The sequence below is a fragment of the Phyllobates terribilis genome, unplaced genomic scaffold (assembly GCF_046119375.1).
Source record: "Phyllobates terribilis strain yellow unplaced genomic scaffold, ASM4611937v1 Scaffold_5__5_contigs__length_657084704, whole genome shotgun sequence".
In the NCBI taxonomy this organism is placed as follows: Eukaryota; Metazoa; Chordata; class Amphibia; order Anura; family Dendrobatidae; genus Phyllobates; species Phyllobates terribilis.
Window position 1 is genome coordinate 31,219,367 of NW_027362765.1, and position 22,945 is coordinate 31,242,311.

General features: G+C 43.8%; 1 protein-coding gene across 3 annotated transcripts in view; it reads left to right on the forward strand.

The window, feature by feature from the left end:
- Positions 1–22,945, forward strand: part of LOC141271850 (gastrula zinc finger protein XlCGF66.1-like) — a 341,588-nt gene that overhangs the window by 21,866 nt on the left and 296,777 nt on the right. For 2 of the 3 annotated variants that reach the window (XM_073682043.1, XM_073682044.1), the window contains exon 7: positions 7,378–8,708. The exons of the other annotated variant lie outside the window; for it this stretch is intronic. In XM_073682043.1, coding sequence (XP_073538144.1) covers positions 7,378–8,105 — 728 coding nt within the window. In that variant the 3' untranslated portion in view covers positions 8,106–8,708. Of the gene's footprint in view, positions 1–7,377; positions 8,709–22,945 lie in introns of those variants that run through there. 3 annotated transcript variants of the gene reach the window in all.

A 22,945-nucleotide genomic window follows, 5' to 3' on the forward strand; every position in this document is an offset into this window, starting at 1 on the left:
CTGTGTCCGATCCATGGGTTCTACCGGAGATCCCGAATCTTCTCTCCCAGGGGTCAATATTCCATCCACAATCAACTGGCCTCCATCTGACGGCATGGAACTTGAAAGGACAAAATTGAAAAGGAGAGGTTTTTCCCCAAATCTCATAACCATTCTGCTGCAGAGTAGAAAATCAATCACAACCCGAATATATGCTAGAACCTGGAAAAAGGTTCTATCTTTTTCGAGGGATAGGGCTGAGAAAGGGGCTCCAATAGGTAAAATTCTGGAGTTTCTGCAGAAAGGCCTTGAGTTAGGATTATCCACCAGCACCCTAAAGGTTCAACTGTCAGTGCTCGGTGCTTTATATAGGTGCGATTTGGCGGGGAATTATTGGGTTTCACGATTCATGAAGGCATCTTTAAGATCTAGACCTATTGCTACAGTAAATCTGATGCCTTGGGACTTAAATATGGCCCTAACAGCTTTGACTAACATGCCATTTCATCCACTAGAATCAGCAACCTTTTTAAAGTCCTTTCCCTTAAAACAGCCCTGCTAGTTGCTTTAACCTCAGCCAGAAGAGTTACTGACCTTCAGGCCCTGTCTATAGCCCCACCGTTTACCCAGATCCTATATGACAGAGTGATCTTTAAACTGGATTCGGCCTATCTTCCTAAGGTAGCGACTTTTTTACATCGGCTATAGGAGGTTATTTTACTTTCTTTTTGTTGTAATCCAAGGAACCAAAAGGAGGAAAAAGTACACACATTAAATGTTAGGAGATGTGTAATCCGGTACCGTTTGGCCACTAAAAGCTGTAGAAAGGATAGATCATTCTTTATATCTTATCATGGGACTAGGAAGGGCTATTGTGACGATACAGCTTAAAATCTTAATAAGCCAGACGATTAGATTAGTTAAGCCAAGAGAAATACACTATTGTGTTCATGTTGACTTATAATTGTATGTGTATTTCTGTGGCTGGTCAAGAATGTCATACTATTTGTATAAAAATGAATGTTGACTTATCTTAGTTTGGAAACAATGAATGTTTGCTAATTATGTTAATTAACCTTTGTGGCCCCTGTGGCTTATTGACTCACAAGACAGAAGGACAAACTAAGCAAATTCATTAAATGTTCAAACAATGAGACCTGAGGCTGCCCTTTCCCCCCAACCTGCGGATGTATACTTAAAAAGGGGCATGTGCTTCTGTAGCAGTCAGACTTGGGACAGAGAATCAAGGAGAAACAAGAGGACACTCAGGCTCTGTCACACCATCAGCTTGGAAGGATGGCTTTACTCAAAGAGACACAGATTTGGATTCTACATGATTCTAGTCTAAAAGTATATAGCCCTGACTGGAAAGATACTGATCTGCTCCATTAACCATCAGAGAGACATGGATACATTTGGGGAAACCAGGTTGGGACGATGAAGTCACCTGGCCCCATGGATATGTTGTTTGGGGTTGCCAGGAGGGACCCACCGGTTGCCTGGAACTCACGGAGACATTTGGAAAAGCCAGATTGGGACCAACCGGTCGCCTGGCCCCATGGAAACTCTCGGAGAGGCCAGGGTGGGACCCTCGGGTCTCCTGGTCTTGTACCTCGATGGACTGCTAGCTTCCTAATCTTGCCCCTACCTTCTCCCTGTGAGGGCCCGCCAGAAGCAGATGGCCACTGCTTGAGGTAGTTGGCCCTGGAAGTCCCAAAGTCGCAGCTGTTCTATCCCAGGCGGGTGGAGCGGAAGGGTAAGACTGTGTAATGTTGTACCATCTTATGTATTTGCTGGACTGTTCTATCTGTTTATTGTCCGCTTTGTGGTTCAATAAAGTATTGCCACACTGTTTTACCCTCACCCTGTATTGTCTGAGTAGCGTTCAAAACCCACCATTGCCAGATGGATTAGGGAGGCCATTTGTCTAGCCTATTCATCAAGTGGCGAGGAAGTGCCGGAACGTTTAAAGGCTCATTCCACTCGGGCCGTGGCAATTTTCTGGGCAGAGAAAGCAGATGTCTCGATAGAAGAGAATTGTAAGGCTGGTACCTGTCGTCTCCTTCTACATTTTCTAGACACTATAGATTAGGTATGGGTGTCTCTGCCGATCTCACCTTTGGGAGAAGGGTGCTCCAGGCTGTAGTCCCTCCATAGAATATTTAGTCTCTGTAATTCTCTTGTGGTTCTGTCATGGGTGATCGATAAAGTCTTAGTTACTTACCAGTAACTGGATTTTTTGGAACCCATGACAGCACCCTTCTATTCCATCCCATCATGTTTGTGGGAGGACTCCCTTTTAATCGATTATAATCTCACACTTTTAGGTGTCATGTAGTGTAGGTAAAGTTGTTGTTGTAATAACCTTGGCTGTCTTCTAATGCTCTGTAATCCAACTGAGGCAGGATAGAGGTGCCGCCCTTTTAGCCTGTAGGTTTCCTGTCCTTGGTGGGCAGATCCTCTCTCTCGTGGTGCTGTCATGGGTTCCGAAAAATCCCTTTACCGGTAAGTAACTAAAACTTTCGATACTAAGGAATTCGGATTACTGCACAATCCCTGTTGAAATGTGTAGCACTAATACCTTCTCTACTCTTCTAGTCAGAATTCATAGGAGCGCCAATGGTCCATCATAAATAAGTACAACTCCAGTTTAATGTTGTAGTTCTCCCCCTGAACATACGTTTTTTTGGGGGATGTAACTTTTTTTTTTTATTCTATGTCTTCTTTTTTACAGGTTCATTCTGTATGGTATAATCGATTGTGGTGGGATTACGCTGCCTCACTTATATTAGTCTGCAACTCCCTGGTAGTCTTTAAAAAAAGGTCTCTGTTGCCTATGCCAAATGACCGAGATCTAAATTTAAGACACCTCAGCTCTAGTGATAGGCTATTGTGCTTTCCATTCGACTGACATCGGGGAGCTCGGGTACACAGCGAGTATCGTGGGTACTCGAGTGCCAGGCTCAAGTCCCCACCCCGCATCTTTTGTGGCTGTTAGACAGCCAATAATCATGCTGGGATTGCCTGACATTCACAGTAATGCCGTAGCCAAGTTAGCAGGCAATCTCCGGGGACTTCAGCATGGCGATACTCGATGCATACTCTAGCACCCCGATGTCACTCTAGTGGTGAGCATGCTCGCTCATCACTACTTAGCACTGCACTATTTTAAAAAGTTATTTTTAAATGTCTAATATTTTTTCTTTCAAGAAACTCATTTGAAAAAATATTGGCCCTACAATAGTTTAGATTGCCAAGAGCCACCGAACAGTATATTCTAATTACCCCAGAGAGGTTTCATCACTAGTTACTCATTTTTTACTGATGACTGTTGAGTTTGGTCATTTCAGTAGATGTGTTACTGTCTATAGCCACAGTTTTTGACTACAGTAGTTACTGCCCAAAATACTTTGATTTAACCTCTTCCCGCGGGCCCCATTTTGCAAATCAGACATCTGTCACTTTATATGGTGATAACTTTGGATGCTTTTTCTGATTCCAGGGATTCTGAATTTTTTTTTTCTGTGACACATTGTACTTTGTTTCTGGTAATGTTCGGTCCATATATTTTTGCGTTTATTTTTGAAAATACCTGAAAATTGCCGAATAATTTAGAAAGAGTTGTAATTTTCAAACTTTTAATTTGTTTTCTTCTTAATCAGATGGTGATACCAGACAAAATAGTTAATAATTAACATTTATTGTATTTCTACTTTAGATTGGCACCATTTTTCCAACATCCTGTTTTATTTTTTCAACATTCTTTTATTTTTTTTCGGATGATAGAAGGCTTACAAGTTTAGCAACAAGATTTATATATTCAATTAAATTTACAAAACCTAGTTTCAAAAGTGCTTTGAGGGGCCTGGATTTTAGACAGAACTAGTAGAGCAGAGAAAATACAAAATCAGGAAGCACAAGATTAGTCAGTAAACGAGCCTGAATCACAACAGGATCAAATACACAAGTCGAAAGCTGAGCACATAGAACTGAACCAGAGGAGAAAGGTTGTATCTGGCAGCTTCCGTCAATATGCTTCGAGCTTTAGTAGGATGTGCTGCTTTCCAATTACCTGAAGTAGGGAGCTGATTGCTCCAGCTGGACAGCACACACACCCATACTGCGACACTTGATGGTAGTACTGGTCCTGACTACCCTAATCTTAGTGGCTGGACAGAGCCTGCGCTGCACAGAGCTTCTGGTTCCATTGTCTCCTCCATCCAGGGCCGGTTTTAACAAAGTGGGGCCCTGAGCAAAAGTTTAAAGTGGGTTCCCAAATAGTGCACCATCACAGAGAAACACTTTGGTTTTATTTACATGCACAGAATTCATCCCATTAAACGAGCGTGAATGACAGTATTGAAGTCTTTCGGCGCTTATTTCCTGGTCTCTTTACACCGGCTAAGGAAGAATGATGGGCACAGAACGATGACAAATAGATCAATCTTTCATACAGTATCATGTTATCAGCAGCATATCTGCAGTTTTCACCGGGCGATGTGCTGCTAAGAACAATGATTTTTGTTCCGGCATAAACAATACATTCACTTGATGAATAGTCAGCATTTTTCTCGTTTAGTATAATGCACCCCATAGTTCTCCATATACACTGCTCAAAAAAATAAAGGGAACACTCAAATAACACATCCTAGATCTGAATGAATGAAATATTCTCATTGAATACTTTGTTCTGTACAAAGTTGAATGCGCTGACAACAAAATCACACAAAAATCATCAATGGAAATCAAATTTATTAACCAATGGAGGCCTGGATTTGGAGTCACCCCCAAAATGAAAGTGGAAAAACACACTACAGGCTGATCCAACTTTGATGTAATGTCCTTAAAACAAGTCAAAATGAGGCTCAGTATTGTGTGTGGCCTCCACGTGCCTGTATGACCTCCCTACAACGCCTGGGCGTGCTCCTGATGAGGTTGCTGATGGTCTCCTGTGGGATCTCCTCCCAGACCTGGACTAAAGCATCCGCCAACTCCTGGACAGTCTGTGGTGCAACGCGACGTTGGTGGATGGAGCGAGACATGTCCCAGATGTGCTCAACCGGATTCAGGTCTGAGGAACGGGCGGGCCAGTCCATAGCTTCAATGCCTTCATCTTGCAGGAACTGCTGACACACTCCAGCCACATGAGGTCTGGCATTGTCCTGCATTAGGAGGAACCCAGGGCCAACCGCACCAGCATATTTTCTCACAAGGGGTCTAAGGATCTCATCTCAGTACCTAATGGCAGTCAGGCTACCTCTGGCGAGCACATGGAGGGCTGTGCGGCCCTCCAAAGAAATGCCACCCCACACCATTACTGACCCACTGCCAAACCGGTCATGCTGAAGGATGTTGCAGGCAGCAGATCGCTCTCCACGGCGTCTCCAGACTCTGTCACGTCTGTCACATGTGCTCAGTGTGAAGCTGCTTTCATCTGTAAAGAGCACAGGGCGCCAGTGGCAACTTTGCCAATCCTGGTGTTCTATGGCAAATGCCAAGCATCCTGCACGGTGTTGGGCTGTGAGCTCAACCCCCATCTGTGGACAGCGGGCCCTCATACCACCCTTATGGTGTCAGTTTCTAACCGTTTGTGCTGACACATGCACATTTGTGGCCTGCTGGAGGTCATTTTGCAGGGCTCTGGCAGTGCTCCTCCTGTTCCTCCTTGCACAAAGGCGGAGGTAGCGGTCCTGCTGCTGGGTTGTTGCCCTCCTGCAGACCCCTCCATGTCTCCTGGTGTACTGGCATGTCTCCTGGTAGCGCCTCCAGCCTCTGGACACTACGCTGACAGACACAGCAAACCTTCTTGCCACAGCTCGCATTGATGTGCCATCCTGGATAAGCTGCACTACCTGAGCAACTTCTGTGTGTTGTAGAGTCCGTCTCATGCTACCACGAGTGTGAAAGCACAACCAACATTCAAAAGTGACCAAAGCATCAGCCAGAAAGCATTGGTACTGAGATGTGGTCTGTGGTCCCCACCTGCAGAACCACTCCTTTATTGAGTGTGTCTTGATAATTGACAATAATTTCCATCTATTTTCTATTCCATTTGCACAGCAGTATGTGAAATTGATTGTCAATCAGTGTTGCTTCCTAAGTGGACAGTTTGATTTCACAAAAGTTTGATTTACTTGTAGTTATATTCTGTTGTTTAAGTGTTTTCCTTATTTTTTGACCAGTGAAGTATAATGCACCCCTGCATAGTTCTCCATATAGTATAATGCATTCCCCATAGTCCTCCATACAGTATAATGCGCCCCATAGTCCTCCACATAGTATAATGCATTTTCCATAGTCCTCCATACAGTATAAAGCACTCCATAGTCCTCGATAGAGTATAATGCAGCGCTCATATAGTACACATAGTATAATGCACTCCTCATAGTCCTCGATAAAGTATAATATAGCTCCCATATGGTATAATGCTGCTCCCATATGGTATAATGCAGCCCCCATATAGTATAATGCACACCCCATAGCCCTTCATTATTATGGTCACCACATAATAATTTAAAAAAAAAAAACAATACTCACCTCTCTCCGTTCCCCTGCTGCTCCAGTTTCTGCTGTGCATCTCCTCAGCAGCTCCACTGCCCGGCGCGATGAAGTGACATCATCAAATCCGCTGCATCAGACGCAGAGCGGGAATGATGGGAGAGTGAGCGTCACGTGTCACTCTCTCCTCCATCATTACTTTCAACTGTATCGGCATCTAGGATGCTGATACAGTTGAATGTACGATGCCGAGCACGAGGGCCGTGTAGTCTGCCGCTATTAGCAGCACGCAACTTGCTGGGGCCCTGTGGAGTGGGGGCCCTATGCAAATGCCTGGTTTACCCCGTCCTAACGTCGGCCCTGCCTCCGTCACCAGCGCCGCTCGCAGAATGAATGATGGCGGCAACTGGTGACAAAAGCAGATATCGCAGGAGCAGATCTCAGAAGAGATGTGATACACCATTTGCTGAAGCCCTAATGTTACAGAATGGCAGGAAACCAGAGCAGAAGATACCTCAAAAAGTGACTCTAATTTGTTAATTATAACCATCAGTGAATTAATCTATAGCAGTAGTGACTATTTTGACACCTAAGTGGGGACTTGTTTTTTTGCAGGATGAGTAAAAGTTTTTATTAGTATAATTTTCACCTACTTAACATTTTTTGATGGCTTTTTATTCTAATATTTGGGAGGCAGAATGAACAAACAGTTGAACACCACGCTCGACTGGTTCATGTTATGAGGTCTTCTATTAGACTGGTAACGGTCATTGTCTTGGTGAATAGTTCAATTTTCCTCGCAACTTCACGTTTCTATGGACATTCTGAGTTGAAATGTTCAAAAATATAAATTTCAAGGATATTTTATTCAAAAACACTAATTGGTTTTATTCTTGTCAGATGACTATACCAGGAGATCAGATGGACAACTGACAGCTTCAATTTTTAAATCAGACGATCTTGAGATTGAAGTGAATGCCATTACTCCAGATGTACCATCCTATCTTCACAGCAAAGATCAATCATCTGATCCTTTGAAACAGGTCCTATCTTCTGATTCATTGTGTGGAAAATATTTTAACCAGAAATCAATTCTTGTTAAACATAAGAGAATTCATACTTGGAAGCATTCATGTGCAGAATGTGGAAAATGTTTTAACCAGAAATCACATCTTGTTGGTCACCAGAGAACTCATACAATGGAGAAGCCATATTTATGTTCAGAATGTGGAAAATCTTTTAACCAGAAATCACATCTTGTTAGTCACCACAGAACTCACACAGGCGAGAAGCCTTTTTCATGTTCAGAATGTCCTAAATGTTTTGCACATAAATCACATCTTGTTACACACCAGAGAACTCACACAGGGGAGAAGCCATATTCATGTTCAGAATGTTTAAAATGTTTTAACCAGAAATCACACTTTGTTAGACACCAGAGAACTCACACAGGGGAGAAGCCTTTTTCATGTTCAGAATGTGGGAAATGTTTTACACGTAAATCATATTATGTTACACACCAGAGAACTCACACTGGCGAGAAACCATTTTCATGTTCAGAATGTGACAAATGTTTTGTACAGAAATCAGTTCTAGTTAGTCATGAGAAAACTCACACAAGGGAATAGCCTTTTTCCTATTCAGAATGTGGAAATATTTTAACCAGAAATAGCATCTTGTTACACACCAGAAAACTCACACAGGGGAGAAGTCTTTTTCATGTTCAGAATGTGGGAAATGTTTTAACTGAAAATGGTGCCTTCTTAAACATCAAAAATACCACACAGAGAGACGCCATTATAATACCTAGAATGAGAAATTAATTACTGAAAAATCATATTTTATTGACCATCAAAAATATAAAGTCAGGATGAATTTATCTATTTTATTAATAAATTGTACAAAAATCATATAACAGACAGTTGTATAATTAAAGGGGTTGCCCGTTCAAAAGTGATAACTCTTTCATAGTCACTCTATGTGACTGCAGACTTTTATGAATGCCCCCAGCGCACACACTATGCGCTTCGGGGATTCGCCGGTATGAGAGCCGGTAACGGGGGGTATGTATGTGTTATACATACCCCGGCCAGTGGGCTTGGCCTCGCTCACCATACACTTGTATTGAGCGAGGCCGCGCCTTTTAGTCGGATGTGCCCACTGGCCGTCCACCTCACTAGACGGGGCGTGGCCTTGCTACATATAAGTGTATGGAGCAAGGCGATTCTGAATGGCCGGGTTTTGTATAACACATACATACCCTCCATTACTGGGTCTCATACCGGCGAATCCCCGCAGCGCACAATGCCTGTGCTGGGGGGATTCATAAGTCTGCAGTCACACAGAGTGACTGCAGACTTATCCCCTTTGGCCGAACAACCTCTTTAAACTAGAAAGGGAAATTGTATTTTTAGGACTATAAGGCTGTGTGCCCACGATGCGTTTTTAATGCGTTTCTGCAGCGCTTTTGCAGCTGCGGAAACGCATTAAAAATGCATGGTAGAAGGGCAGCAATGTTCCCCAATGATAATCCACATGTGCTGTGCACATGCTGCGAAAATTTCCGCTGCGGATTATCATTGCGGAAACAAAACGCAGCACTAAAAATTATTTTGCGGAAATGCTGCGTTTTCGCCGCCATTGACTTGCATTAGAACGTGCCAATTCCGCAAGACTGCATCTGTACTTGCGTAATTGGCGCGTTCTAATGTGCAGATGGTACCCGGGTGGAGAGGAGAGTCTCATCCACACCCAGGTACCATTAAAAAATCTGTAAAAAAAGAATAAAATAAAAAATAAATGTATATTTACCTTCCGGCGGCCCGCGCTGCGCTCCTACTTGCTTCCCGGCACTTTGCAGTGGATTGAAGGACCTGCGCTGACGTCAGAGTCATGTGAATGGTCACGCGACCCTGACGTCGGCAGGTCTTTCAATCCACCGCTGCCGGCACCGAGCGAAGCAAGCCAGCGCGGGCCATCGGAGGGTAAGTATATATTTATTTTTTTATTTTTAACCACTCTCTCGGGTCACACTATATAAATCCATGCAGTTTGCATGGATTTATATAGTGTGACCTAGTTGTCACAAGCACTTTCCAACTGATGCTAAAATCGCTTGGAAAGCGCTTGTCAATCCGCATGCGGAAATGTCAGTGAATAACGCTCCATTTCCGCATGTCGCTGGCAGAAAAACACATGTACAATCCGCATGCGTTTTTTTTTGCCAGGGAGATGCCGAAACGCTCAGGAAAAAGTCCTGAGCATTTCTGCATCGTGGGCACATAGCCTAAGATGCACTTTTAACACACAAATTTTTGTTATTAAGTGAATGCCTCTTATAGTCCCGAGCAGCTTCCTGTGATAGAGGGGAAACACAGAAACAGCATCCCTCCCGATCACTGAGAGAACTGCTCTCTTCTCCTGCAGCACACATATCTATGTGATTGGTGCAGAGCTGGAGAGGAAAATACAGGGACCTGCACAGAGGCTGCTCGTCTTGAGTGAGCAGCTGAAGAACCTTCCACCTGGCTAGCTCCAGGACCTTTCACATGACCTGGAAGGCACTGCAAAATGGGGTGATGTATACACAGTGTATGTGTATGCAAATGTGCATATGTAGTAGAGCTGCATGTGTATGTAAATGTGCATATTTAGCTGAGCTGGGTGTGTATGTGTCAGGGATGACAGCAGAGAGATCACGAAGATATCCCCGCTGCCACCAATGTGTCCGGGAACAGCATTCCGTTTCCTCCAATCGTCAGGACAGTTACGTAATTCACTGACGAGTGATGGACAAGACTGCGGCTGTTTTCACTACTTGGCCAGTTATTGGGGAGCTCACAGTGAATGTATAGTATATAAACATCCAATTCAAACGCATGTACTTATTGATGTGGAAAGCTTTAGGAGAAACTCAAAAGGTTTCACACGTTTGCCAGTTTTGATCAAATCAGGAAATCGATCTATCGGAGGCAAGGGCACACAATCATTGTCAGTGTACCAGCCTTGTCTGAGTCTCAGATGCCCAGTCACAAGTCTTTATTACAACCACAAAGATAAGGAAAGTGGGAATGGGATAATACATTACATTACCTAAGAAAGAAGCTATGTAAGTTGGGAATAACAAAGTCGTAAATTATGGATTCTGCTGAATTTCTTTCAAGCTGTCTCCAGTTTTCTATGCCTTCTGTAACAAAGAAAATGTAACACAGAGACCTCTATATTAGAGACAACACCCTGTGTTAATGCTTTTATAAATAACACTTATGAAACTAGTACAAACACACAAAATCTCAAAGATATATAGATACTAGTGTTGAGCGAGTATGTTCTATTAACCCTTTCGCTGAGTATGCTCGGGCCAAATTCTGAGTATTTACAGCTGCTCGGTGATAAGGTTAAATCGCTCCCGTGTGCATGATTTGCAACTGTTTGACAGCTTTATTACATGTGAGGAATGTGTAAGAGCGTACTCAGACAGAACATACTCGTTCAACCCTAATAGATACATAAATTGTCAAAATGATCAACAAATTTTAACTTTTTTTTCTGTTTCCTGTTTTAAAATATGTTTTCTTTATGTATTTTGAGGCGCTAATTTCAGAAATGTAATCAGGATTTCTGCAGCACGTACCATTTCCGAGATATTTTCATTTTACAATTATAATGACTGTACATAGTGCATAATAAATTGCCACTTATATTAAACTTTTTATTTCAGAAGTGTATTTTTGGTAGAAATAACCAATGAAATTCATAATATGGACACTCTTTATTATAATATACAGCACTTAAGCCCTGTCCAATCATGCATTGCATTAGTTGTGCACTCTCATGCATGCCCAGACACAACTGTCAGACTTTGGTCTATTTCCAAGTAGCATTATATAATAGCCGCAGTAACGACGCTGTAGTCTTCATGTGTTTTTTCTGTTTTGCAGAAAATTTCATAAGGAGCAAAACTGTTTAATAAGTAACGAGTTGCAGAATATCGTGTCAATGTCGCAATAGCAGTGACTTCTTTTGTTATATATGTGGAGATTATACATTGGATTATTATTATATATATTGTAAGGTAGCGCTATTCATCACGCTGGAGTACTCGCTTCACCGGGTCAATTAACGCACACATGCAACGTTTTTCCGGTAATATGTAGTCCAGCAGTTTATTACACCTCATAAACCGCACATAACAGTCCATCTCAGTGGCTCGCCGACAGGTTACACATATTACATCCAAGAGCCTTTCCAGTGACAGCTATGCCCACTTGGCTCCAGACACCGCCTTCAGCAAGGTAACAATATCAATGTCCACATCAAGCAGCGTTTTTACCTTTGCCGGGTCGTAGGTGCTTCAGTCAGCTCGGTCCTGCCACAGCTGTGGCTTTAAGGCTTCCCAGATGGGGCCTCCGGGCCTCGTACCTTCAAAGGCTACTGGTATCTCAAACACAGGGAGATCCAGCCTCTGCCTTCCAGGCTAGTGGAGTCCCACACAGGGACCAGGCCTCTCTCTCTAGAACTCACCAAGCCACTCTTTCTCTTCCAGCCTCTCCAGGCTAACGGTGTCCCACACACAGGGATCAGGCCTCACGCCTCTCACACTGTTTCAAAACTACCTGGATTTATATATCCTTCAGTGCACACAGGACCTGTGATGATGTCACAGTCATGTGATCAGTCCTTCTGTGCGCACAAGACCTGTGATGATGTCACAGTCATGTGATCAGTCACCTGAGGGAGAGGTACATGGTCAGCCAGAACACACCCCCTGGACCATTACAGTAATGCCGCAAGCTGCTGCATTACAATATATTGGATGAAAAATTGGTGACCAAGTCAGAGCATGGGCTCCTCATATATGCTGCTCATCTTGCGCTACGACTTTGATGTCTTGGCTGAAGGGTTTGCGACCATTCATGCCATTTGCCATTCCAATGATCTGTAGGGCACAGAAGGACCATATAACCGATTGTTACTTCTGCATTACGAATGTATTTGGTTTTTCTTCTAAGAACAGGAGGTTTATTGAATATCCCAACCTTGCTTCTGCAATTAGACCAGTGGCGCACGATAAAAGTCTACCAGTTCCAAAACCACCGCCGGTGTAGAGAATAGAAGATGACGATGAAATGACGCTTGATTCATTAGAGATGGAAGCTGCTGCTGATTCAGATTTTGAACCATCAATATCAACTGCTCCACGTTTAATATCTCAACCAAGACTCAACAATCTGGTCAGAGATTTGGGTTTATCAAAGAGTCAGCAAGAACTTCTTGGATCAAGGTTGCAAGGGTGGAATCTGTTGCAGCCAGATACAAAAATGTCAGTATTTCACAGTCGTCATGAAGATTTGACAAAATATTTCAGTCAAGCCGAGTCTCACTTTTTGCAGTGATATTGCTCGATTGTTTTTTGTCCTTGGAGTTGATCATGACCCAAGGGAATGGCGATTGTTCATTGATTCATCGGTCTTAAGTTTGAAGGCTGTCTTGCTACACCATGGCAATGTCTACCCTTCGATACCTATAGAAGAACAGGTTGAAAGTCTTCAGGCTTACATGTCAATGAAGTGCAACATGTCACTTAAAATACATTTCCTTCATTCACACATTGACTTTTTCCCACCAAATCTCATCGCTTTAAGTGATGAACATGGTGAAAGGTTTAATCAAGACATTTCCCAGATGGAGAAACGGTACCAGGGGAGGTGGAGTCCCTCGATGCTGGGTGACTGTTGTTGGAATCTTGCCCATGAATCATCGGACAGTGATTATGAACGAAAATAAATGGCAAAACATTTCTAAACTTGATCGCTGTTGCTGACTTTTGCATTTGGAATATCACATGCCACTACGAATTTGACAGTATTCAATGCATACATAGAATTGCATTTTTCTCAAAAATCTTACGTGATAGAGAAATTCTGAAGTTATTTCTGAACTCAGCATAACAATTCCGATAAGGATTGTTTCATGCAGGAAACAAAAACCTTGTTGAACAGTGTAATCAAAGCAAAGTATAAAATATTTACCATAACCATTCCTCCTTTTTTATTATTATTTACAGACAATTTATCGATCAGCTACTTCCCCATGCTATGAGAGCCTGGAGGGGGCAAATCCCGTTCACCGAAGGATACCTTGTTTGTAAATCTCGTCATATATGTTTACTGGAGGAGCACTGTGATATTTTTCACATTTGTTAACTGACAGCCTGTTATGCCTCATCTTGGGCGTCTCTTTGCATATTGTCTTCATAACAAATATACCAGTTCTAGTGGCTACACATACTTGTTAGGGCACACGAAATGTGTGTTCTCTTCTTAATTGTCTGCCTCCAAATTGTATATAGGATATACACGGCCGGAGAAATGACAGATGATCATTGAATAGTGTCAAGAATGAGTTCTGATTTATTGATCGAAATGCACAGCTTTTTATAGAGAAAATCAGGGAGTTTCCACATTATCTGCTTATCTCCTAATTAGTGCTGACATCTATCGCCCACATCCCATTATCTTTTATTACATTTAAGGTTTATTAATTAAGTCAAGGTGACCTCCGTCTTGCATGTCAAGTTCAAAGTTCAATCAATATGGTCAGTTATTTTTATTATTCTGTTATTTCCCTTAAAGCAATAAAGTTCATCAGCAAAGTCCGTATTATCAGATTAATTTGTTAGTCAAGAATAATTAGTCTTTTCCCATCTGGCCATTGCCACGTAGTGGTGGACTTTTGATCAGGATGAGGTAACCGGAATAACGTGGCACAGGACAGACTGGAGGCCATTTTGGATGACTGCCGTTCTTAATACATATATAAGTAGGAAGTTACATATTCATATAACTTCTATAAATATACATATATTTATATCCTTAACAGTCCCCCCTTTGGAGACATACAAAATTGAATCCTGTCTTGCCATAATTTCTTGTCGAATCTATCGATCGGACCTAGTGCACCTACGAGGGGCGTTCATTAAAGATTTCCCCTGACCCACTTCCTGAGGACTGAGAGCAATGAAACTTGGCAGAGTTATTAGTCCTTCTCTACATAGATGCCACCTAGGGACACACACTTCTCCCATCTCTTTAAGCAACTGTAAACACCTTGCTTGTAGAAGTTGACAGGTTGCTCCAAAAGCCATGTTGTGACTTCGGAAATCCGAGTCTCATCATCTGGAAAATGCTTGCCCTTCAAAAATAACTTCATTTTTGGAAAGAGGTGGAAGTCCGTTGGTGCGAAGTTGGGTGAATAAGGGGGATGCGGTAGAATTTCAAAGCCACAGGAGCATTCTGCCATTTGGGCAACATGCGAGTTGTGAACTGGTGCACTGTCTTGCAGAAGGTGGATACCTTTGGTGAGCATGCCACGTCTCTTGGTTTTGATGTCCTCCCGAAATTTCCACAGCAGTGAAGCATAGTATGCCCCAGTGATCATGGTGCCCTTTGCTAGGAAATCCATCAATACTACTCCGTGCTGGCCCCCAAAACTACTGTGAGCATAACCTTGCCTGCCGAGGGTTGGGCACGTGCCTTCTTTGGAGGTGGTGAGTCATGATGCTTCCATTGCATCAACTGGACTTTAGTCTCATGATCATAGTGATGGACCCAGCTTTCATCCTGTGTGATCAATTTGTTGAAAAAGTTCTCCTGGTTTCCATGGCACATCGTCAATAGAGCCTAACAGTATTCTACTCGTTCCTGCTTCTGGAAAGGTGTGAGCAGCCGGGGAACCCAGCGAGCGGATAACTTATACATGTGATGATGGTCTTGGATGATTTTTTCCACGGGCCCCACACTAATCTTGACATTTTGGGCTAGGTGGCGAATGGTTACGCAGCGATTTGATGGATCCCCTCCGAACGGACTCAAGTGTGCAGAAAGTCAGATCCTATCCCTTACTAGACAGTTTTTATTTAGCGGGCTGGGCAAGTGTCCATATTTAGGGGAAGTTGGGATCACAGTCTGGGTAGAGTTGATCATTTGGATCTCCAAAATCTGCAGGCATCATCATTATGGTGTTGTCCATAGTTTGTGTCATCTGAAAGTGGGAAGCGTGGATCCGTGGGGACTTTCCTTCAACCTTCATTGAGGTGGTAGTAAATAGGACATGGAACGGGCTGTCATCTCTAGGCTCGAGGATCCACCACTTGAACTTTTGGATGAGGAACCAATCCATGAATTGGATCTCACGGGTCCCTTCTAGTTCTTGGGAATCTGGGATGGTGGAGAAAACTCTAGAACACATTTTAGTCACATGTTTAGTTAATTCAACAACAAACTTAATCTGTGAGTCCTTTTATATAGACAACTATTATGGGAGAATATAATCCTAACCTGTGAGCATTTAGTTCGGTTGGGCCTGTTGGTGTGTGTCTGATACTAAATTTACCCAAGGGGAAGACTTTCATGCTATGACTTTCCTGTTTCTTGTGCGGCTCTAAGTGTGTAGGGTAACTCTGTCCTAAGGCCTTACATATTTCTTTTGTTAGATTCGCTGTGACTGCTGATCCTCGATCACATTCTATAGTCTTTGGAAGTCCATATCTGCAAACTATTTCAGAGAGTAAGTTTTTTAGTTGTGGTCCTGGCCTGATTGATTTTTTCGCGGGAAAGGCTTCTGGCCATCCTGAGAAGATATCTACCACTACTAGGGCATACTCAAATCCCCTGAGTGTGGCATTTGCATGTGATCTATCTTTATGTGCTAGAAAAAAAGGTATAGGGGTTTGGTGTGCACTTCTGAGGGATCTTTTCGATCTTTCCTGGGTTGCAGCTGGCACAAACGAGACATCCGCTTGTGCAGTTTACAGCTACTGTTGAAAGGCCTGGTGCGTGTTAATATCGCCTTACGAGGTTGTACATCCTCATTTTTGATTGGTGGGTGGTGTCATGAGCCCATCTGACTATCACTGGGTAGAGGGCTCTTAGAAGGCAGTTTTACACTTTGTAACAGTCTGTATTAATGCTTTTCATCCTGTCTGGCTCCATCCTGGATCCATTCGTCCTTTTCTTCTTTGGATGCTTGTTTCTCTAGGGGCAAAATCATTTTTCTCCCAGGATTGTTCATCAGTTCAGTTTTTCTCTGTTTCACGGTCCATCAAAGAGCATAGATGAAAGGTTTCTGTACCAAGTTGTAGTATTGTTGCTTCTTTTGCTGCTTTGTCTGCCAAACTGTTGCCCACTGCTTCTTTTGAGGTTCCTCAAGTGTGTGCCTTAGTCTTTATCATCTCAACTCTTTCTGGCATCAGCAGGGACTCCATCAGTTCTTGTATGGCTTTATGGTGTCTTACTGAGGTTCCATTTAGCCATGATGAAATCTTTTGCCCTCCAGATTGGTCCATAACGCTTTCCTCTGGGTAGCCATCTTGCAAGCTTCCGTCAAGGCAAGTAGTTCTGCCTCCTGTGCAGACAGGGATGCAGGCAGTGGCTTGTGCTAGCAGCACGGTGTCTTCTGTGACCACTGCCAAACCCGTGTGAAAACGGCCTTCTTGGTCTGCATATCTTGATCCATCCGCAAAGAGAGTCATGTCAGGGTCCTCCAGAGGCACATCTGTGACGGTATCAAATCCGGATGTTTCTTGTCTCATGAGGGCGAGGCAATTATACTGAGCCATTTCAGAGTATACTACCTCTTCCATCAGCGTGTCAGAGGAGGGTTCCTCCTCCCCACTTGGCAGAGGTAGGACAGCTGGGTTAAGGACATCCCATCTGGAGATTGTGATGTTGTCAGGGAGCAGAACTGAGCACTGTAGATGAAGATGAGTGCTTTGGCTGTGTCTGGGCCAGAATGGCAGTGATGTCCCCTTGTGGCCCAGAATGATGTCAGAAGTCTTGTCCAGCAACAAGTGAGTTGCAAACACAGCTCTCATGCAGGTGGGTGCTCCACTGGCAATTGAGTGTAGTCTGGCAGAGTAGTCTCCAACTGGACGTTGTCTTCCTCCATGAATTTGTGTGAGAACTCCAGTTCCATGTCCTCCTTTCTTCATTACAAACAGGCAGAATAATTTCTGGTAGTCATGCAGGCCTAGAGCTGGGGAAGACATGACTGTATTCTTCAATTCATAGAATCCATCAATGGCTTCTTTGGTCAGATTGAAGGGAATTCACTTGAGACAATCATACAGGGGCTGCATGCGTACGAAGGCATCTAGGATCCAAGGAGACTGAAGCTGTGTTGGAGTTCCTGGCGAGGACATATTCGTCACAGCTGTCTTCCTGTCTTAAGGAGCGTGACATTAGGGTGTGTCTTCTTCCAGGGCTGCAAGACAGTAGTCATGGCTTGACTGAACATAGAAGAGCTGTTCTGGGCCTCTTGAGGCATCACAGTCCAGGTGTATTGCTGTCCCTCATGGGTGAAGGCAAACAGGTGTTGGCTGTGTAGTGGAACATTGAAGAAGGCATTAGAGAAAGTCAGTCACTATGAACCATGGGGAAGTAGATGGAATAGATGATAGAAGAGTATGTAGGTTTGGCACAATTAGAGTGTCCAGTAATGTTGCTTCATTAACTGCACGTAGGTCCTGTACCATGCGGTTCTGGTAGGCTGACCCTTTGGTGTCTTCCTCTTTACTGGACACAATGGGGTGTTCCATAGTGACTTGATAGGGACAATGGCTCCATTCCCGAGGTAGATCTTGAAATAGCAGATTGTGGAATGGAGAGTGGATACTGTGGTTTCCTTAGCAACAGAGTTCCTGGTTTCAGTTTCAGTTCCACAGATTGCACATGGAGTCTTCCAATGTCTTCTGGGCCTTGGGCCCATAGGATGATTTGGACTTGTGCCAGCAGTGTAGCATCCACTGGGTCAACAGGAGTCTTCTTGTGATAGTGGAGTAGTCGGTCACAGTTCCATCTTCATGAAATCGAATATTGGCCTGAAGTTTTGCTAGTAGATCTGTTCCTATTAAGTTCACTGGGCAGGATTGTAGAGACAATTAATTGGGACAGCATTCTCTGTGTAGATTGTAGGCCTATGTTTAGGAGGTTTAATCATTGGTGTGTGGTGTATAGCTCCATCCACCCCCCACACAAGGTACCTCTTCATCTGTGAGGCAATCTGGGTCTGGTAAATTAATATTTCTTATTACATTTCTGGCTGCACTGGTATCCACCAAGAAATTGAGGCAGTTTATCTTCAACATCTATTTGGATGATGAGGGTTGATATAATCGGTTGTCTTGTGGAGTGTAAGAGTATATGTGGTTCTGGTGCGTATGGAGGATTCAGCTTCCCAGTATCCTATTATGGTCTGGAGCCTGTCGGTGGCCCTAGGAGTGGCTAACATTTGACGTCCCAAACGTGGGGCTAGGACGAGACTTTCAGGAGGATGACCAGCTGCAAACAGGACCTCCAGTCTCATATGGACACACTCGAGGGAGGAGATTGCAACTCCTAACTAGGTAAGAAAATTAATCATCTTACCTACATGCCTCCTTTGTCACCATACTGAGATAAAGATCAGTGAGCTGTCAGACTCTCGGACACATAGTGACCGATCGCTGATAAGTCCTAGCTCTTGAACCAACCCGGTCACATAATTTCCTTAATTGTCTGCCTTATGTGCTTTGTCTCTCTCTGCTGTGCTACTTGCATCTGTGAATGTTGAATATTGCTCAGTAGGTAGCCCGCCAATCTAGTAGAGTAGTAAAGGTTGCAGTAATTTCAATTACTCTGAGTCAGTCTCAGGGATAGACTGATACTTTTCCTGTGCGCCAGTTTCAAGGGGGAACTGGGCGTATCAGTGGTGTTGTGGACTGTACTATGTGTTGTGTTGGTGGTACAGTTAAAGACCTGTCCATTTGTGTAGACGGCTGGTACCATTGAAGTGGTTGAAATAGTCACTTATATCCGCAGTAATTTTTCCAGCTGTTACTTGTAGAGCGTACTGATGTAATTGAAACTGCCTATATGTGGTGTGTGTACATTTGTACCTATAGAGTGGTGTAGAATTTGTAACATCAAATATCGAATCCAGATTGGCGGTAACAGGGATTAAACGTGTTTAGTTAAACATTCACAGTTGAATATACAGTACAGACCAAAAGTTTGGACACACCTCATTTAAAGATTTTTCTGTATTTTCATGACTATGAAAATTGTACATTCACACTGAAGGCATCAAAACTATGAAGTAACACATGTGGAATTATATACTTAACAAAAAAGTGTGAAACAGCTGAAAATATGTCTTATATTCTAGGTTCTTCAAAGTAGCCACCTTTTGCTTTGATGACTGCTTTGCACACTCTTGGCATTCTCTTGATGAGCTTCAAGAGGTAGTCACCGGAAATGGTCTTCCAACAATCTTGAAGGAGTTCCCAGAGATGCTTAGCACTTGTTGGCCCTTTTGCCTTCACTCTGCGGTCCAGCTCACCCCAAACCATCTCGATTGGGTTCATGTCTGGTAACTGTGGAGGCCAGGTCATCTGGCGTAGCACCCCATCACTCTCCTTCTTGGTCAAATAGCCCTTACACAGCCTGGAGGTGTGTTTGGGGTCATTGTCCTGTTGAAAAATAAATGATGGTCCAACTAAACGCAAACCGGATGGAATAGCATGCCGCTGCAAGATGCTGTGGTAGCCATGCTGATTCAGTATGCTTTCAATTTTGAATAAATCCCCAACAGTGTCACCAGCAAAGCACCCCCACACCATCACACCTCCTCCTCCGTGCTTCACGGTGGGAACCAGGCATGTAAAGTCCATCCGTTCACCTTTTCTGCGTCGCACAAAGACATGGTGGTTGGAACCAAAGATCTCAAATTTGGACTCATCAGGCCAAAGCACAGATTTCCACTGGTCTAATGTCCATTCCTTGTGTTCTCTAGCCCAAACAAGTCTCTTCTGCTTGTTGCCTGTCCTTAGCAGTGGTTTCCTAGCAGCTATTTTACCATGAAGGCCTGCTGCACAAAGTATCCTCTTAACAGTTGTTGTAGAGATGTGTCTGCTGCTAGAACTCTGTGTGGCATTGACCTGGTCTCTAATCTAAGCTGCTGTTAACCTGCGATTTCTGAGGCTGGTGACTCAGATAAACTTATCCTCAGAAGCATAGGTGACTCTTGGTCTTCCTTTCCTGGGGCGGTCCTCATGTGAGCCAGTTTCTTTGTAGCGCTTGATTGTTTTTGCAACTGCACTTGGGGACACTTTCAAAGTTTGCCCAATTTTTCGGACTGACTGACCTTCATTTGTTAAAGTAATGATGGCCACTCGTTTTTCTTTACTTAGCTGCTTTTTTCTTGCCATAATACAAATTCTAACAGTCTATTCAGTAGGACTATCAGATGTGTATCCACCTGACTTCTGCACAACACAACTGATGGTCCCAACCCCATTTATAAGGCAAGAAATCCCACTTATTAAACCTGACAGGGCTCACCTGTGAAGTGAAAACCATTTCCGGTGACTACCTCTTGAAGCTCATCAAGAGAATGCCAAGAGTGTGCAAAGCAGTCATCAAAGCAAAAGGTGGCTACTTTGAAGAACCTAGAATATAAGACATATTTTCAGTTGTTTCACACTTTTTTGTTAAGTATATAATTCCTCATGTGTTAATTCATAGTTTTGATGCCTTCAGTGTGAATGTACAATTTTCAAAGTCATGAAATACAGAAAAATCTTTAAATGAGAAGGTGTGTCCAAACTTTTGGTCTGTACTGTATATATTTATATTTTTAACACACTAGTAGTACCAACATTCTTATCTGTAAAATGCCTTGCAGAATGCCCATCAGCCACCCGCCTATACCCTTGAAACAGTTGGTGGGATTAAGGAATGAGAAGGTGTTGCTCCACCAAGAATCCTTGTTTTCATGGTGTTCCTGTAACCATTTGTCCCTCATTTCTTTATCTCTAACTTAGCTTTTACTTGGAAATTCCATGTGGGGTCTATGTAATCCCACCATCCTTAGCAGTCAAGTAGTCTAGTACTATTGTATGCTGGTTAACCACCACAATGATCTGGGCCTGCAGTGTATTGGTCTGATTTACTATTTCCAATATTTCCCATATCTGGTCATCAAGATAGTCAGTTAATCCCACCCCTTTATCCCACATTTGTGTAATGAAGGGGTAAATGAATATACTAGTTATCTTCTTTCCTATTCCCATTTCCACTATATGAGGTCTACCATTTGGTCTGGGGCACTTGTCTGCAGCTTGCTTATATAGGGAATATTTGAGGACAGCATTTATATCTAGGTCACCAGGCGGAAGTATGATGTTAGCAGGCATAAGGCGTGCTAATTTCGGGTTTCTTCTGCACGTGGGGGAAGCCATTTATTGGCCTGGTGACCACATAGTAGATATATATTTTTAGGCAGTATGCAGGCTATGATGTCAGTGGGTCTCCCAAGACAACGTATATAAGTCTAAAGTCCTTGCATCGTTGGTTTGGCGCTACAAGTTCAGTTGTTTTGGAAACCAACCTCATTCCTTCGGCATGTCTTAGACTCAGAAGGGTAGTTAGTAACATAGTAACGTAGGTTGAATAAAGAACTAGGTCCATCAAGTTCAACTTTCCTCCCCCAATTGTAAATTTTGTCTAATTTAACTGTAACCCACAATGTTATGTGTATCGATGAAATCATCCAACGCTTTTTTAAAAGCTGTTATAGTATCTACCATTACTGCCTCTTGTGGTAGGGCATAACATAGCCTGACTGTAAATAACCCTTTCCTGTTTAGGTGCCGGAATCGCCTTTCTTCCACCCGTTATGAGCATAGGCGGATTATAATGAGGGCAATCCGGGCTACCGCCCGGGGCCCCGAGCCTGCAGGGGGCCCGCGGCTCCGGGTGGGGTGTCTAATGCTGGATTGCCCTCATTATATGTGCGGGCCGCCGCGGCACATACCAGTAGCAGTGGCGGGAGGGGGGGCCCCGGACCGCCCCTCCAGCAGCGGCCGCCGCTACTTCTTCATCGGCCGGGCCAGCACTGCAGCAGTTAACTTCCCTGTGCTGGCCCGGCCGCGTCACTGCTAGGAGACACTGCCCTGTGCGCGGCCGTGTCTCCTAGCTGTGACGTCACGCAGTGCGCGCCCGGCCTGCACTGCTGCAACGGAGAAGTCAGAGCAGGCAGGAGGAATGGAGCCGGGGGATGGTGAGTCTGTGTATGTGTGTGTGTGTGTGTGTGTGTGTGTGCAGGCAGATATCATTGTGTGATGTCTGTTTATATGTATTTTTGTGTTTCAAATGTGTTTATGCGTGTATGTATATGTCTGTATATGTTTGTGTGTGTGCGTGACTGCGTGCGGCCTCCTGCTGAGTATAGTTGGCGCCGTGCAGCCTCCTGCTGTCTCTGGGGGGGGGCGCCGTGCGGCCTCCCACTATGTATAGATGGCACCGTGCGGCCTACCGCTGTGTATAGATGGCGCCGTGCGGCCCCCTGCTGTGTATAGGTGGCGCCGTGCGGCCCCCTGCTGTGTATAGATGGCGCCGTGCGGCCTCCTGCTGTGTATAGATGGCGCCAT